The sequence below is a fragment of the Choristoneura fumiferana genome, chromosome 16 (assembly GCF_025370935.1).
Source record: "Choristoneura fumiferana chromosome 16, NRCan_CFum_1, whole genome shotgun sequence".
Classification (NCBI taxonomy): Eukaryota; Metazoa; Arthropoda; class Insecta; order Lepidoptera; family Tortricidae; genus Choristoneura; species Choristoneura fumiferana.
Genome location: NC_133487.1, coordinates 18,574,473 through 18,591,253, shown reverse-complemented (window position 1 = coordinate 18,591,253; position 16,781 = coordinate 18,574,473). Strand labels below are relative to the sequence as shown.

The 16,781-nt window shown below is 39.1% G+C and overlaps 2 protein-coding genes across 2 annotated transcripts in view; one reads left to right on the top strand and one right to left on the bottom strand.

Moving 5' to 3' along the window:
- Positions 1-16,781, top strand: part of gogo (thrombospondin-1 like protein golden goal) — a 533,136-nt gene that overhangs the window by 249,908 nt on the left and 266,447 nt on the right. The gene's annotated exons all lie outside the window — the stretch shown is intronic.
- LOC141436158 (uncharacterized) lies at positions 1,810-2,650 on the bottom strand. Its single transcript, XM_074099040.1, has one exon. The coding sequence runs from the start codon at positions 2,615-2,617 to the stop codon at positions 1,967-1,969; it is 651 nt and encodes a 216-aa protein (XP_073955141.1). The 5' UTR covers positions 2,618-2,650; the 3' UTR covers positions 1,810-1,966.

Here is a 16,781-nt window from a genome sequence, read left to right as displayed (position 1 = left end):
AATACGGAACCATGTTAAATTACTAAAAAATATATACTTTGAGAAAACTAACCTGTTCAATATCTTAAACGGCTAAATCGATTTTGATTAAACATGTCTAAGAACCATTGCTAAGAAACCTGATTTCAAATAAATTAAACCGCATTCAAATCGGTCCATCTGATTAAGAGCTACGGTGCCACAGATAGACACACAGATGCACAGATATACAGACACACATAGCGGTCAAACTTATAACACCCCTCTTTTTGCGTCGGGGGTTAAAAGAACATTTTACGTCAAACGAAAATGATAACATGATAACCAACCAACTATAAATTTCATACTTTAAATTGATGGCAGCCAGTAAATAGTGTGATAAAAATGAATCAGATAAATACACATTGTACTTATATTACCTAGGTATTGTTTGTCTTTTTTTAGGTTGTAGCTTGCCTCTATTATTAAGTACCTATTAACGACGTATTAGTTACGATTAACATCCTTTTGTACATGAGATACGGTACTAATACAATTGAACTATCATCAAAAGCCTATACTTAAACAAGTAAATGTAGGTACTATTAACAAGCGAGTATCCGTTCCAATCATCCTCCCCTAAATTTAACTGTTGACTAAGATTCCATACATCATGTAACACCCTTTGTATTATGATATACTATTCAGATTGATCATACATAAAGTCCCAATAATGTCATTGATGTATAGAGTACAGAGAATATATGTATAGAGTGAGATGATTATACGTTATAGAGTACTACAGGGTTCTCAGTTATCATTGTTCAGTCAACAATACGTTAATATGGGCAAAGGAAGAGTAGTAGGTACCCAAATTATTAGATAACGTGAATTTAGAATTAATTGACTGCCAGTTCAATGAATAGAAGATAATTTAAGTTTTAATTACTAGTGTTTATAAAGTCCGTCCATTCGTCTGTCCGTCTGTCACTTAAGTTTCACACTGTAGGCTACAATTTCTGACAACAAAAATGATCAAAAATTTTTTTTACGTTTTAAGGGGGGGGGAAGGTCCCAATTGCTAAAGAGGAGCACGAAACTACCTCATTGAGTGGGTATCTTTGCTTAGAGCTCTTTGTAAGTAAAAAATGTTATTATTTTGTTTTAAATCATTTTGAAAAACAAAAGAATGAGTGTGTTTTAACTTCTTATCGACCTGAACTTATGTTAATGTTTATTATTATATACATTTTATCAACGATATATTGTCAAATCGGATTTTTTATTTGAAATTCCCTCAACTTTTGAAGTACGAGTATGACTACCCTGTATTCCCTGTATTGTGTGTTTTGTTTAGCGTACTTAATAATATTGTTGTGTCTTGCGTAGTGTTGTCTATTGTAGTGTTTTGAATAAATGTATTTCTTTCTTTCTTTACATTTTGCTTAGAAGCAGGGCTCTGCTAACACTAGATATTAATAGATACTGGCAATTAAATTTAGACGTACCTAAAAAATTATACAGAACCCTTGATGCGCGAGTCAGACTCTCAATTAGCCGGGTTAGAATAAGCATAAATATTATAATGCTCTTTTGAGTAAAATACATATAGGTACGTAATGTAGTAAGCGAACGACTGTTTAAAGCAATGTTTCATAATCGCAAAAGTAGCACAAGAAAGAATAGAACACACAAACGACCAAAGTTCATTCAAATGTAAATCAACTAATAACGAACAAAATTGTGTAAAAAGCAACAAATATAACGAGCAATTAGCTAAAAACTCAGAAAAAGTTAAACCATTCCAAACAAAACAGATAAGGAGTTTCGCGAGAAATAAAACAACACGTATTGTGTAGAACACCCAAGTTTGTTTAATGTTGTTAATAAATTAAGTATTTTTTTGGTGTGGCTAAAGGAAAATAAAACTCTGGAAATAATCAGTCTCCTTAATAATCTCATTACAACTTACAGAAGAATACATGACAACAACTGAAAATCACATTGTTTAGTAGAGTTGAACGTACGCAGCGTTTTGATATTGAGGGGTAGCAGAATAAACATAAACGGGGGCACGGTCTTCATTTCTGTACTGCAGGCGAGCGGTATAGGCCATGTTGCGGAGATCGTTTTGTGTCTGGAACTGCACTCGCTGCAACTGCAAGTCCGGAAGCAGCACATAGTAAGCTCCACGAGCGTCAATAACTTCAGATTCCCCTTTAGACGCTTCCTCGTGTTTTCCCTTCTTTTCTTTACGTTCCTTGCCCTCTTTTTCCGCACCTTCAACCTTCAGGCTCTCCACTTCACCTTCTTCTTCGGCTTTTCCTTCTTTCTCTTCCTTCTCAGGTTCTTCACGTCCGCTGTTCCGAGGAACTCCGTACTCCGCTTGCGGTGCGGAGTAGGTGTGTAGGGGAACTGCGTAGCTGTCTGATGGGACACCATATGAAGTAGCTGGAGGAGCGACTTCCTGACGAGATGGCAGCTTAAATTCCCTCGATGGCTTGAAACCAGCTGGAGCGTATGGTGCTTCCTCGTTTCTAGCAGTAGTCGGTTCTCTTTCACTCTCTTGTCGTTGGAATGTGAACCTCGCATTTCTATAGAATGGAGGTTCAGCCGCCACAAATGCAGCCAACAAAAGTACACAAGCGAAGGATTTCATTTTGTTGTTTATGTTTCGGCTGACTTCACTCGAATGATGCTGTGTTCACGCACCATACCGCTTTTATACATATTCCAGACGGCGTGTTGTTTTTTTTTCTAAAGTTTCCGTTTATTCCGGATGTGTCATCTCTCCTTCATAATCGATATTCTGGCCGAGTGGGCCACGACATTGGCCCCTTAAAGCGAGGATCATCGGTTGTGTAACGGATGCCGATTACAAGCTGTCATTGTTTTACGTGCGCGTGCTTCGACTGCCAAACGCTCGGTGCTGACGAACTTACGAAAATGCCTAATGAGGGATTTTAATATTCATGACCGGTGGAGAAATCGCTTTCTTTCACCGTCACTAATTAGGTCTTTGTGGGTTGGATGGGCGATATTCGGCTCATTGTGAGTTTGGCAATGGTTTGGTTTGCTCATCGGTGTGAATCAGTATCGGCCGATAATTAAAACGCGGGGACAAGCGCGCCTAATGGCAGCAGTGCGGTGGCACATGCATTATGCATGCTGCCTTGATGCTGTTATTATGGCAGGTGTTGGGTCATGCACCAGTGCCAAAGTCACTTGCGGTTTCAATACGCATCTAATTACGTGATTTTACAAGTAAACGACATCATACCTCTTTGTCCTTTTGTTGTTTGAAATTCGACCCTATCAAACATTTAAAATTGCGCAAAAAATAACTGTGTCGAGAATACACTAAACAAACAAAACAAACAAACAATTTATTTTCATTAACAATTTCTTTTACATGATATTTATTAATGGCTGGCATTTATTTATTTACACTGACAACTTTCATCGTATACGTCGACTTCTCGAATTGATGTATATGGCAAAGTCATCATTATCAAAATCATTCCAGCCTATAAGTCCCACTGCTGGGCACAGGTCTCCTCTCAGAATTAGAGGGCTGGGCCGTAGTTCCCACGCGGGCCCAGTGCGGATTGGTAACTACACAAACACCATTGAATTGCTTTGCAGAATTGTGCAGGTTTCCTCACGAATTTTTCCTACACCGTAAAGCTCGTGGTAAATTTGACAACGTAATTTTACACATGAAATTCGAAAAACTCAGACGTGACAGCCGGGGTTTGAAACCACGATCCTCTGCTTGAGAGGCCATAGATTAAACCACTAGGCCACCACGGCTTTTTCCGCTATATATTATATTTATATCGCTAAGTACGCATCATGAAATGATGTGGAACTGGATTCGATTCCAATCCTCGGATATACTCTCAGGTTTCAATTGCAACCAATCATTACAATCATTGCTTTGAGCCGATGAAACTAGTTCGGAACTCTAACATAGAATTAGTAATTCTGAAAACCACTTACCGAAGAGCATCTTGGGAATCCTAAGACAGCGATGTTATTAATTGATCTTGCATTTATAACGAGTAATAAGGGAAACCCTGGAGTATTAAGATCCAAGGATCTGCTCAGGGGATTAGCGGAGGAGCGAGAGCCCCTTTAGGTGAAGATTACTTTTCGAATTTACCGCATCATTTGACCTGAAAATTGGAACATTGGAAAAATGGATAAAGTACCTACTGGACTACTGACCAATTTCTTATCGAACGCAGAAGTTCGACTTCCAAAGCTGACCTAAATCTGACATATTACGAAGGATACCGGAAATATTTTTATGACATATTTTCCTAAAAATATTATAGACTCGAAAGTGTCAAATGCCTCTTGCATTTTGCTCTGCGAAAAAGTATATTTTATAGTGTATTTAAATTCCGCTTTAAACTAAGATCAGATAGTTAAGCCATTATTAAATTGACGGTTCTCTACGTAAAATTGTATTAAATTTCATGAATACTATGAAATATTTAATTGCCAACAAAATTTTCCACAAAACTATTTTCATTCTAATAACGCAGTATACGAGAAAGTATACATGTGTTAACGACAAAAAAAATTGACTAGCTGACTACCTAATCAACGCCAAGCCCAAGATCTTGGAAGTAGAAAGTTAAAACATGGGATAGGTTTCTATAAGATTTACACAAAAAATAAAAACCAATTTTGCAAAATTTCCACAGGACAACGTTTTGCAATAAATCGAAAGCACGGGCACAATTTAATATGAGTCAAAAGCTTGTTGAATCTCCTCCACGTAATATCAAGCAAGCGAGAGCTTAAAGTTAACATAAACATAGTGTGTAACCTGCTTACCAAGATGGCTATCTTCACGCGTGCCAAGATCCGCCTATCCTTTGTCAACTTTAATTTTCCCTCGAAAGTTTTATGTCTCCATAAAACGTTGAAATATTAACACATTCCCGCCACGTTGCAGCCGCCATGTTTGTTTTCAAAATGGCCGTTGACGTTTAATTACGCGGGAACGCTGTCGTCAAACTCTTTGTTTAGAAATTGAAGAGTTTAATGTTGAAAGGCATATAAAATTTACAAAATGGAGTTGCGTAGTATGGAAGGATATTAATTTTCTTCTTCGATAATTAGGTGATTTGTAGCATTCGAAGCTTGTATAGATTTTGTTTTTGCGTAGGTATTCGAGCGTTTTGACCGATCGATTAAACGTTATTTTATTACAATCCCACGTTTATTAGCACAACGGAAGAATGAGACGCAAGAATTTTGATCTCGCTAGATTAAGCATCGGTATTGTCGTTAGTTTTCATTTAAAAAACCGGCCAAATGCGAGTCGGGCTTGCGCACCGAGGGTTCCGTACAAACCTGTAGGTAGTAACTTTAAAACTATTAAAATTATTTTTATTATATAATGTAACTAAAAATTTACGGTTTTCGCAGTTTTTCCTTTATCTGTGCTATAAGATGGTGCTTCGTACCAAATTTCAAGATTCTGAGGCCACGGGAAGTACCCTGTAGGTTTTGATTCTCTTGCGAGTTCCGAAAATTTGCGGAAATTTGCGGCACAATCGGCTATCTTTTGATTGCGTTGGCTTAGAAGTTTGATTCTTTTACAGCTCCAAGGGACAGTAGACCTGAGTATTTGATATAAATTTCAGCTTGATAAATCTACGCGTTCCTGAGAAAAAGGGTCTTGACAGACGGACGGACAAAAAAGTGATCCTATAATGGTTCCGTTTTTTCCTTTCGAGGTACGGAACCCTAAATATGTTTATTGCCACATCTTTAAGTTATTTACACAATTTTTCCACTAAAACTAAAAATTACATAATATTACTATTTAAAGACTACATAATACACAAAAAAACTCCATTATGTAGATGGAAAAACTTAACCCCGCGCATACATATTTTTTTTCAAGTAATACTTGAAATGTAATGACTGTAAAAAAAGCCGCAAAAACGCTGATTATTTTCCCTGTTAAAATAATAGGTTTTTACATATTTTAATTATATCATGGTCTTCATTGACGTTGCATAACAACAGTAAAAAAAACAACAGCATTATTCATGACTCTAAACCTTTTTGTTTTGTTTTTGTCCTGATCCCGTGTGGGAACATCGAGATTAAAAGTAGCCTATATGCCAGATGTCCAGATAGCTGGACCAAATATATCATTCATTCATCCAGTAGTTTTTTCGTGAAAGAATGACAAACATCGATCTATTATGATTGGTTTTTTGGAGTCTTTTTGTATTTTTTATTTCAACTCCAATTTGTTACTTTTACGGGTATCCCGTGAAACCATATCGAAAAAATTCGTGTCCAGATTCCTGTCCAGCAGTAGTGTAGGGTTAAGTGGCTAAATAAGAAACAAACAAGCTGAGATATGTGGTGCATAGGGGAAATTCGTGTCTGTGCCGTTGACCAACAGTGGTGTAGCGGTATAGCACGCGGTACGGAATACCGACGACCTGGGTTCGATTCCCAGTGTTGGTCTTATTTTTCTGGTTTTTCTGTGCATCTATATTTCAGTTTGTATTTTCAATTTAGGTTTTACGGGATGACCGTAAAAGTAAAAATTCAAAAAGATTCCAAAAAACCAATCTTAGTAGTGTAGGGTTATAGCACACAGCACAAATTGCTGAGGACCTGGGTTCGATTCCCAGTGCTGGTCTCTTTTTCTGGTTTTTCTGTGCATCCATGTCTCAGTTTGTATTTTCGAAACATCGATCTATCAATACATCCATAATGAAGGTAGATCTTATAGCACAACTCTCATTTTGACAGAACACTGGTGCCCATTTCTAGTATGTGTATAAGCTGGAATTTCATTAGTAACGATTTGTCCGCTCCTTGCTTCACAAACTCGATCTCCAATGGAAACATAATTTAATTTAAAAAAAAAAGGTTCGACCATTTTTCATAGCAATATCTATGCGAAATGGAAAACCCAATAAACCGACAGCTCTTTGTTCTACTCGTATGTGAAACAAATATTACTGAACCGCTGTTTTTTTAATTTATTTTTATCCTGAACTCATCTCGGAAAGCCTACTACGAAGTGCAAATTTCGAAATTCGTATCTCACCGTCCCGCTGGCGCTCATATTACTTAATACAAGAGTGAGAGAGACGGTACGACACGAACTTCTATTTTCGAATTTCGTAGTAGCCCCTCAGTTAATTGCTTTTCCAGCGAGGCATTATGTTTTAATGTTCGTGACGTGCTTAAAAGATGAAAAGTAAATTACATGATTTGGTGACTTTTATCGTTAAATCAAAACGTTCCTTTCAGTAGACCGAAAAAGTCCCTTTTACATGTTTTTTGTGAATCTAATAATTTTGAACATGAAACTACCGTGAGACTCACTCATATTAAATATATTGACCCGGATAACTCACGTCTTAAATCGAGTTTAGCTCGACATGTTTCGGGCTAATCCGTAGCCCTTCGTCTTCGGAGCAACGCGACTCAGCGGATGCAGTGGGCGTGTTGCAGCAGCCGCTGAGTCGCGTTGCTCCGAAGACGAAGGGCTACGGATTAGCCCGAAACATGTCGAGCTAAACTCGATTTAAGACGTGAGTTATCCGGGTCAATATATTTAATCTAATAATTGTTCAGAATTATTATCAAACAAACCTAACCTAACCTAGTTTTCTATAGGATGACCATTTAAAAATTTCAGAATCAAACCATCCCTCAGATCACTCGTAAGGACGTGTCCCAGGTATTTTACCCTATCCACAACTCTTAATGGGCTAGAGTTCAACAAAATAGGTGGTATATGGTATGGCTTGATTGTGCCCGCCTTAAAAACCAACACCTCACTCTTTTTAGTGTTGTACCCTAGTCCATGGGTCAAGGCGTAGGTTTCGCAGCGGGCAAGCAGTTGCTCCAACGCGCTGACAGACGGGCACAGGAGCACCATGTCATCGGCATAACTTAAGCTATTGACACAAGTGCTGCCGACATAGCATCCCGCATGCATGCTACTAAGCCCGTCTATCAACTCGTTGATATATAGGTTGAAAAGCTTCGGTGAAGTGATACCACCCTGTCTCGCACCACACTCAAGCCTGGGCAAACTGCTCGCCCATCTAACCCGGTTTAGCTGATTGCTGTTGTTTGTTGTCGTCCTATGGTACCCCAGTGGTACAAAGGGCCTTCGTGAGACGTCACCATCCACTCCTGTGCTGCGCCTGTTGCTCCGCGTCTCCCCAACTCAGCCCGGCCGCCCGCAGCTCGGCGTCCACGGTGCGCTGTCAGTGTGCGCCGGCCGGCCCCGCCGTCTGCTCACATGCGGCCCCCACGGGAACGCGACCCTGGCTGTATTGTCCTCTGGTCTTCGGAGGGTGTGCCCTATCCACTTGCATTTCCGTTGCGCGATCTCTCGCTTTATCGGAATTTGGTGGCATCGCTTCCATAGATCCTCGTTGCTGATAGTGTTCGGCCAAAATATGCGCAGGATGGACCTCAGGCATTTGTTGACGAACACGTGTGCTGATTGCTGTACCAGTGCCTACACAGGGCCATGCACTCCTCCGGTATACCCGTTTCACTTAATTTCTGCCACAGTAGATAATAATTGACCCGATCAAATGCCTTGGAAAAATCAATCAATATTTTCTTTGCTCATGTAGTATTGGCATTAACATTTCTATTCTAATATCACATTTGCGTCACGTAACAAAAGGCCAAGAAACTGAGCCAAAGAACCTTGTGTGTTTAGGATAACTCAAATATTTCCTGGAAATGAGGTCGACTGTAGGAAAATTATCGAGTAAACACAATGTTTTCCTTTTAAATACACTTATAAAAGAGGTCAGTTCGATCTTTTTCTTAGTCTTCTAGGGTTATTCCTGTCTTCTGGTGGAAACGCAGTCACACTTTGCTGTAAAATAAACTAGGACAATCCTTGGCTTATCGGTGATCTTTGGTTATTTGGTGATACTGAGTTATAATGAGCAATTAAATCGCTGCCAACTCGGTTGCAAGCATCAAAACTGACAGCTGCCATCGATTTTCAACCGACTTCAAAAAAGGAGGAAGTTCTCAATTCGTCTGATTTTTTTATGTTTGCTACGCGATAACTCCACCAATAGTGGGCCGAATTTCAAAATTATCTTTTGTTCTAAAGGACATACTTCCGAGGTGGTCCATTGTTACCAAGTCAGGATTTGATGATGGGATCTTAGAGAAATCGAGGGCAACCCTCAAATTTAAAAATCACACCTATAAGCAATTTTGGGATTTTCAACACAAAGTCAAGTATAAATACTTCAGAAAGTAGATTAGGAAACAGGTATCCTAACCCTGCCATCGCTTTATGTTTTCGAAATAATCATGTAAGTATGTAAGAAAGTACGTTTTATCTATCTATCTATCTATCTATCTACATAATCTGATTTTTCCACTAACGTCGATAAGCCAAAGGCTACTAGAAACAAAGTTCCATCTTAGAGACTGGCTAAAACCAAAAAGTCGTTTCTGGAAAATTGCATACGTTTTTATAATAAAATTCCAAAAAATATAACAAACGAAACGGATACAAAATTCAGATCTATTGTCAAAAAGAAATTAATATCTAAGGCGTATTATAAAGTTAATGATTATATCACGGACAGGGATACTCGTGTTTGGAAATAATTCCGATCCGCATTAGCGAACCCTTCAAATAGCGAACCTACTGTGTTAAAAATAAAGTTGTGAAGTAGGTGAGGTAGACGACTATTGTTCCACTCCTGCTGCCTCGTGTTTACTTTTTTGTTATATCGCTTGCGTTTCCTTATAATGAGATCTAAGATCACCATGGTATTAAAGATTTTACCAAGTATCACCGATAAGCCAAGGCTTGCCCTACCCAGGTGTTTACTGCGTAAATAAAATATGGGTGTACGTAAACATTATTTCTGCTACATGTCCCTAAACAAAGAACACATAACTCGGCAAGGGCACGACCTCAAATCGGCGGAATGTCGCAAAGAAAATTACGACCTCATTTCCCTGTGTCAGGACATGATTTAACCGAGCGCCGCGTGTCTTTGCTATTAATTTATTGCAGTACGGTTAAAGTATAACCCTTTAACCAGAATACAAGTGTTGGTGTATCCTCTTAGTTGGACGAGCCTTTGCCCACTGCTTTACGCGTAAACTATGGGCTGGCAGTAAAATTGAACTTCCGAGATTTTACTTAATTTCATGGTCTTCTTACTTTTCTTTAAGGATAAAGCAACTCTGACAACGGCATCATTAAGGATAATAAGAATACGTAGACGTATTCTTTGCAGACGATGTCGCAGACAACATGGTTTATAATGTAACTAAGTAGAATAGGATAAGCAGCGGTGGCCTAGTGGTTTAACCTATGGACTATCAAGCAGAGGATCGTGGGCTCAAACCCCGGATCGCACCTCTGAGTTTTTCGAAATTCATTTGCGGAATTACATTTGAAATTTACCACGAGCTTTACGGTGAAGGAAAACATGAGGATAGCTGCACAAACCTGCGAAGCAATTCAATGGGTGTGTGTGAAGTTCGTAATCCGCACTGGGCCCGCGTGGGAACTACTGCCCAAGCCATCTCATTCTGAGAAGAGGCCCGTGCCCAGTAGTTTTTTTTTTATTTGACTGGATGGCAAACGAGCAAGTGGGTATCCTGATGGTAAGACATCACCACCGCCCATAAACATCTGCAACACCAGAGGTATTGCTTCACGGGAGGATTAGCGAGCAAGATAGTGGTAGCGATCCGGGCGGACCTTGCACAAGGTCCTACCACCTGCCAACGACGCTGCCAGGCGCTGCTGTAGTGGGACGTATATAGGCTGGGATGATGGAGATAGGTTAAACTACCCTATATAATATAAATTAAGTAGTTAATTAGTGTGTGTGTGTGGTGTGTGTGTGTGTGTGTGTGTGTTTTCAAATATTTAATTACGTATGTCGTCTGTTACTTGTGTTGTGTGATACCCACAAATTTATAGGTAGGTATTTGTATTTGTAGAATCCTACTGTACGGACTCTTAATGCGCGAGTCAGACTCGCACTTATCCATTTTTAGAACTTAAAAACATAAAATAGTTCTCACATCTTTACGATCCTGACATCATCAACGTAACATAACCAAAGGGTCATACTAAATTCAATACAGGTTCGGGCCGCAATGTGGTGGCGGCAAGTATTTCCAATATTCCAGGTAAGAACAAAGAGGGCGCCGAGGGAATCTGATACCACGAGAGATACGCTTTATATGGCTTTGGATAACGGGTAAATAACATAGTAGTTCGTAGTGGGAGCGCCAAAGTTCACATACTCTTCGCTAGTCATACCGTTATTTTTGTCGGAATCATCGCTTGTCATAATTTTTTTTCCCACTGAAACCTTACAGTTATCTGAAATTTTTAAATGGTGATCCTATAGAAAACTATAGGTTAGGTTAGGTTTCATCCCAGCCTATATACGTCCCAGAGGGCTTGGGCCATAGTTCCCACGCGGGCCCAGTGCGGATTGGGAACTTCACACACACCATTGAATTGCTTCGCAGGTTTGTGCAGGTTTCCTCACGATGTTTTCCTTCACCGCATAGCTCGTGGTAAATTTCAAATGTAATTCCGCACATGAATTTCGAAAAACTCAGAGGTAAGAGCCGGGGTTTGAACCCACGATTCTCTGCTTGAGAGGCGATAGGTCAAACCACTAGGCCACCACGGCTTCCACTAGGCCACCACGGCTTCCACTAGGCCACCACGGCTTCCACTAGGCCATCACTAGGTTAGGTTTGTTTTATAACAATTCTGAAGAAAAGAATGAAGAAAGAATTACATTTGGACTTCCATGCGGGGCAATATGGACACATAAATTAAAAACCACAAAAAAGCCACCTCAATCAACTGGATTCACGGTAGTGCCAACAGATAGCCGTTTTGAGAACCAGGCGCGGAGCTGGCGCTGCCAAGAGCGCAGTCAGCGGTATCGGCAATTTTTGAAAAAATATTAGCTTTTCTTTTACAAATATACAATTTTACTCGCAAATGTGATGAAAAACATTGTTTGTCGCAACATCGACTCATTAAAGCCTTCAGTCTTCGACTTCGGGCTTCTAATTATTATGATTAATCGTTAATTTCATAATGACACATAAATTATTACAAAGTTAATGACACTGCCAAACTGCGTAGCAGTTTGTTGGCAGTTCGAATGCTCTTGTTTTCTTGATACACTTGTGTCTTATATCTAATTAGTTATATTCATGCGGTATTATTTACTAGGTATATAATTAATACTTAGCATGCAATTTGAAATTTTATTTGCGTAAGGTCCAAAAGCAGTGATAAAGTGGGTACCAGTACCCTTAGTGTAAGTTTTCGGTTACAAAAAACGTCTCGATCGCGTTCGCGTTAAAATCTCAATTTGTATGGAAACACGAACATCGCAAACGTTCCGCTAGAGGCGCTGTTCGTGTTTCCATATAAATTGAGATTTTTACGCGAACGCGATCGAGTCGTATTTTGTAACCAAAAACTTACACTAAGGACACAGTTGTATACCAATTGAATGAATAATTTAGATAATAGCTAATAGACTCTCGTTCATAATTCCTTATTTACCGCCCGTAAGACACAATGTACTATTATGTGTTCGCTAAATATTCATTGTCATAATCATCATCCTATACGTTCACTGTTGGACAACAGGCCTCCCCCAATAGGCCTCTTCCAACCAGTTTCTTCGGTTGGAAGGTTCGGTCGCATTCGGTTTTGCAGGTGGTAGGACCTTGTGCAAGGTCCGCCCGATTGCTTCCACCATCTTGCTCGCTAATCCTTCCGTGAAGCAGCAGTGCTTGCACTGTTGTGTTTCGGCGTGCAGAGTAAGACAGCCGGTGAAATTACTGGCACGTGAGGTATCCCATCTTAGGCCTCTAGGTTGGCAACGCGTCTGCAATACCCCTGGTGTTGCAGATGTTAATGGGCGTAGTGATCTCTTACCATCAGGATACCCACTTTGCTCGTTTGCCATCCAGTCGAATAAAAAAAAACCATCGTGAACCCGCGGCTTTAACCAGGTCATTCGTCCATTTCGTTCGGGTGCGCAAAGTTCATATAAAATTGCAAATTCGATTACTGAAACTTCGAACATGTATCTCATACAAATAAAAATGTATAGTGATCATTAGGATCACTATACATTTGTATTTGAGACAATAATCATTGGAACTCCAAATTTATTATATTCATAATGTCATTCAACATAAATACCTCTATTACTACAATTTTATGTATGTATCGTTATTCAACATATCGATTTCTGGCAATAACATTTGGTATTATATATATTTTATAATTATACCTTTGTTTATTCCTAATCTATTCATACATAAATGCAAGTCAATTTAAAATAAGAAACTAAAAAGCCAGGAAAGCCAGTTAGGTTAGAACTGTGACCTTCACAAAACCTTCATGCAGCCAAAAAATGGGTTAGGTTAGGTTAGAACTGCGACTCACAGAACCGAAATCCTGTCAGAAAAGTAGGTTAGGTAAGGTTAGAACTGTGACCCCCACAGAACCGAAAACCAGCCAGAAAAGTGGGTTAAGTTGGGTTAGAACTGGGATGATTATATGAAATAAGTTTATAAATAAAGATATTCTCCCAAATAATATTAGGGCTATAGATAAATTCTCTGTGATGACATTTATGGGTAGTAAAAATCGATGTATCATTATGAGCAATGTAGGTAGTACTAAAAATAATTATTTAAAAAATATATAGGAAACAATTTTCGGAGAAATGATGATTATGATTTCAAAGCGGTATTATTATAAATAATCGAATAAAAAATGGTATATTATAAGCCAATATGGACCCATTTCGTTCCTATTACGGTTAACTATGGTATGATACTTTGTTGTGGGTAGAGACCTTTATGCTACTGTGGCTTAGTCAACGGGAACTCTCTGACTCTAAATGTACATCCAAGCTTAAAGCTCAAGTCGCAGTGTCCGGCTCGTTTTTCCGTATACCTACCGGACAGTCCATTAGTCACGCGTCCGCAGCCGTCCGCCGGACAAATTAAACGGACCAATCTGTTCCGGTTGACGGACGCAATCTCTTCGTGTTTTAACACGAAAAGTTACTGTTTTAAGCTTGTCACTGACATTGGTAGTCTTTATCTACCACTGAGATTTTTCAGTTTGCCGGACAGAGACACAAATAGTTTTTTGTTTAAAAGGTTTCTAATCCATACTTCCATACTGTGATCGTATGTTTCTCCATCTTTCACGTCGAAATGGAGTGACGGATCCACGTGTTTTTTGGTATAGAGATAGTTTATGGGCCAGAGAGTGACATAGGCTACTTTTTATCCTGCAAAAATACTCAATTCACGAGGGAACAGCGCGCGATAACCGAATTCCATGCGGACGAAGCCGCGGGCAAAAGCTGGTTTTTAAATAAAGACTTAACACTGCCTTAGGTGCACTTAACGTTGCTCTAGCGGAACGTTTGCGATGTTCGTTTCCATACAAATTGAAATTTTAACGCGAACGCGATCGCGACGTGTTTTGTAACCGAAAACTTTCACTAAGGGCACAGTTTAAGGTCGTTTAAGGGTTCCAAAGCCGTACCTTATACAGCGTGTCTTTTTGATACTACCTCAGACTGTAACCAGACGAAGATTTAAGTGCTGTGAACCGATATCAAAACAAATTGTTAATTTAAAATTAATTACCAGAGCGTAATTAATTTTTGAAATATTTTCAAGCAGCAACGTAATGCGTACAATAATTTGATGCGAGAGAGAAACTTTCTGTGACAGCTGTCACGTCAACAAGTGCGACGTTTTGAATAAAAACAAAGCAGTATCACGTAGTGATACATTGCGTACTAATTAATTTTGTAAGGAAAATAATAAGTAATGTGATTATTAGGGCCTTCACTAACTACCTCAAAAAATACACGCTGTATAAATGAAATTGGCTTGAGACGCTGCCGCATTAGACCCTTTATAGTGTCAACGACGACCACGCCAAAAAACTTGTTTTAATTTAAACGTGGAACCATTTTTAGGGTTCCGTGCCCAAAGAGTAAAAAAACGGGACCCTATTACTAAGACACCGCTGTCTATTCGTCCGTCTGTCACCAGGCTGTACCTATATCATGAACCGTGATAGCTAGGCAGGCAGTTGAAATTTTCACAGTTTATTTATTTCTGTTGCCGCTATAACAACAAGTACTAAAAACAGACTAAAATAAATATTTAAGGGGAGCCCATACAACAAACCTGTTTTTTTTTTGCTTATGTCTAACGTTGTATAATACCTAGATAATGGTACGAAACTCTTCGTGCGCGAGTCCGACTCGCACTTGGCTGTTTTTTTTTATTCCACTGGATGGCAAACGAGCAAGTGGGTCTCCTGATGGTAAGAGATCACCACCGCCCATAGAAACCTGCAACACTAGTTTCAAAATCAAAGTTCGTATCGTACCGTCCCTTTCACTCTAGTTTTAAATGATATAAGTGTCAGCGGGAGAACAAGACACGAAGTTAGAATTTTGCACTTCGTAGTAAAGGGCCAAAGTCGAGAAAAACTCAATCAAAGACTGCGAGGAACTTCATTTAGGATAAATGAAACTTTAGCAACCGGTAGCCTTGGATTTTACTTCCTATTTACCTTGTCGTAAAGTCCAATTTAATCATCTCTTTGATTAAACGACGAAACAAACGGGATTCGGCATTTTGAACCATGTGCAAAATACTTACGGTTGAATTTGATTTTCTGTTGGTACAATCGCGGTAAAAAGCAGAAATGAAATGGACTCCAATTATGAATATTTTAATTTGCAAGCAAAGTTTCTGAGCGTGTTATTCTGTTTGTATTGTATTGACAAATGCATGAATAAATAAAACACTTTGATACAGACGTTGTTAAAATTATTTGCTTCTCAGAATTTTTATTAACGTGTAATGAATGAACATGGGGTGAAATTTTACACGTTTTGTGTTTGTTATGTCTGTGACCATGAACCGGAAGACACGGCGTTAACGGCCCCCTACTATAAATAGGGCTAGGCTGCAAGTTGTCGTTGATTATGTATGACGTTCTAAATACATTAAAAGAAAAGTAATGCTTTGTGTAGTGATGTATGGTAGTAAATCACTTTGCTTCCCATAATTTAATAAATCATAATTTCACTTGTCATAACGCTTGTCATGAAAATAATATAGAAACGTGCTGTTTTCACGATTTTTCGAAATGTTAAATGTTATATTATAATGCGGTAGGTTAGGTTAAGTTGGTTTCATGGCAATTCTGGAGAAAGTGCCGTTTCACAAATAAATTACCATATGAAATTCGGGCAAACGATAGAGAGCTGGAAAAGGAAAATGTGACAAAATGATATTCTGTTGACTAAAAATTAAAAAAAATCATCTCATCACAAAAATTTCCACTTTGGAACTGCATCTTTGAATTTTCAAAGGAGTATCTCGACTAAGCCTTAAATATTTCTGTTATATTATTTTATTAAAAAGGCCACAAAAAAGGCAAAGGTTTTAGGGCTATGCTCGGAGTTTCTCTGAAGGATCGAATTCGAAACGAGGAGATCCGACACAGAACTAAAGTCATCGACACAGCTCACCGGATAAGCAAACTGAAGTGGCAGTGGGCCGGCCATATCAGTCGAAGAACTGATAACCGCTGGGGCAAACGAGTTCTTGAGTGGAGACCGCGAATCGGCAAGCGTGGCGTAGGACGCCCTCAGACTAGGTGGAGCGATGATCTTCGCAGGTTAGCTGGCAAGAAATGGATGAGACTGGCCGAG

What these genes read in the sequence shown, in the direction of transcription:
- LOC141436158 (XM_074099040.1), bottom strand. Translation starts at nt 2,617, where the DNA reads ATGAAATCCTTCGCTTGTGTACTTTTGTTGGCTGCATTTGTGGCGGCT.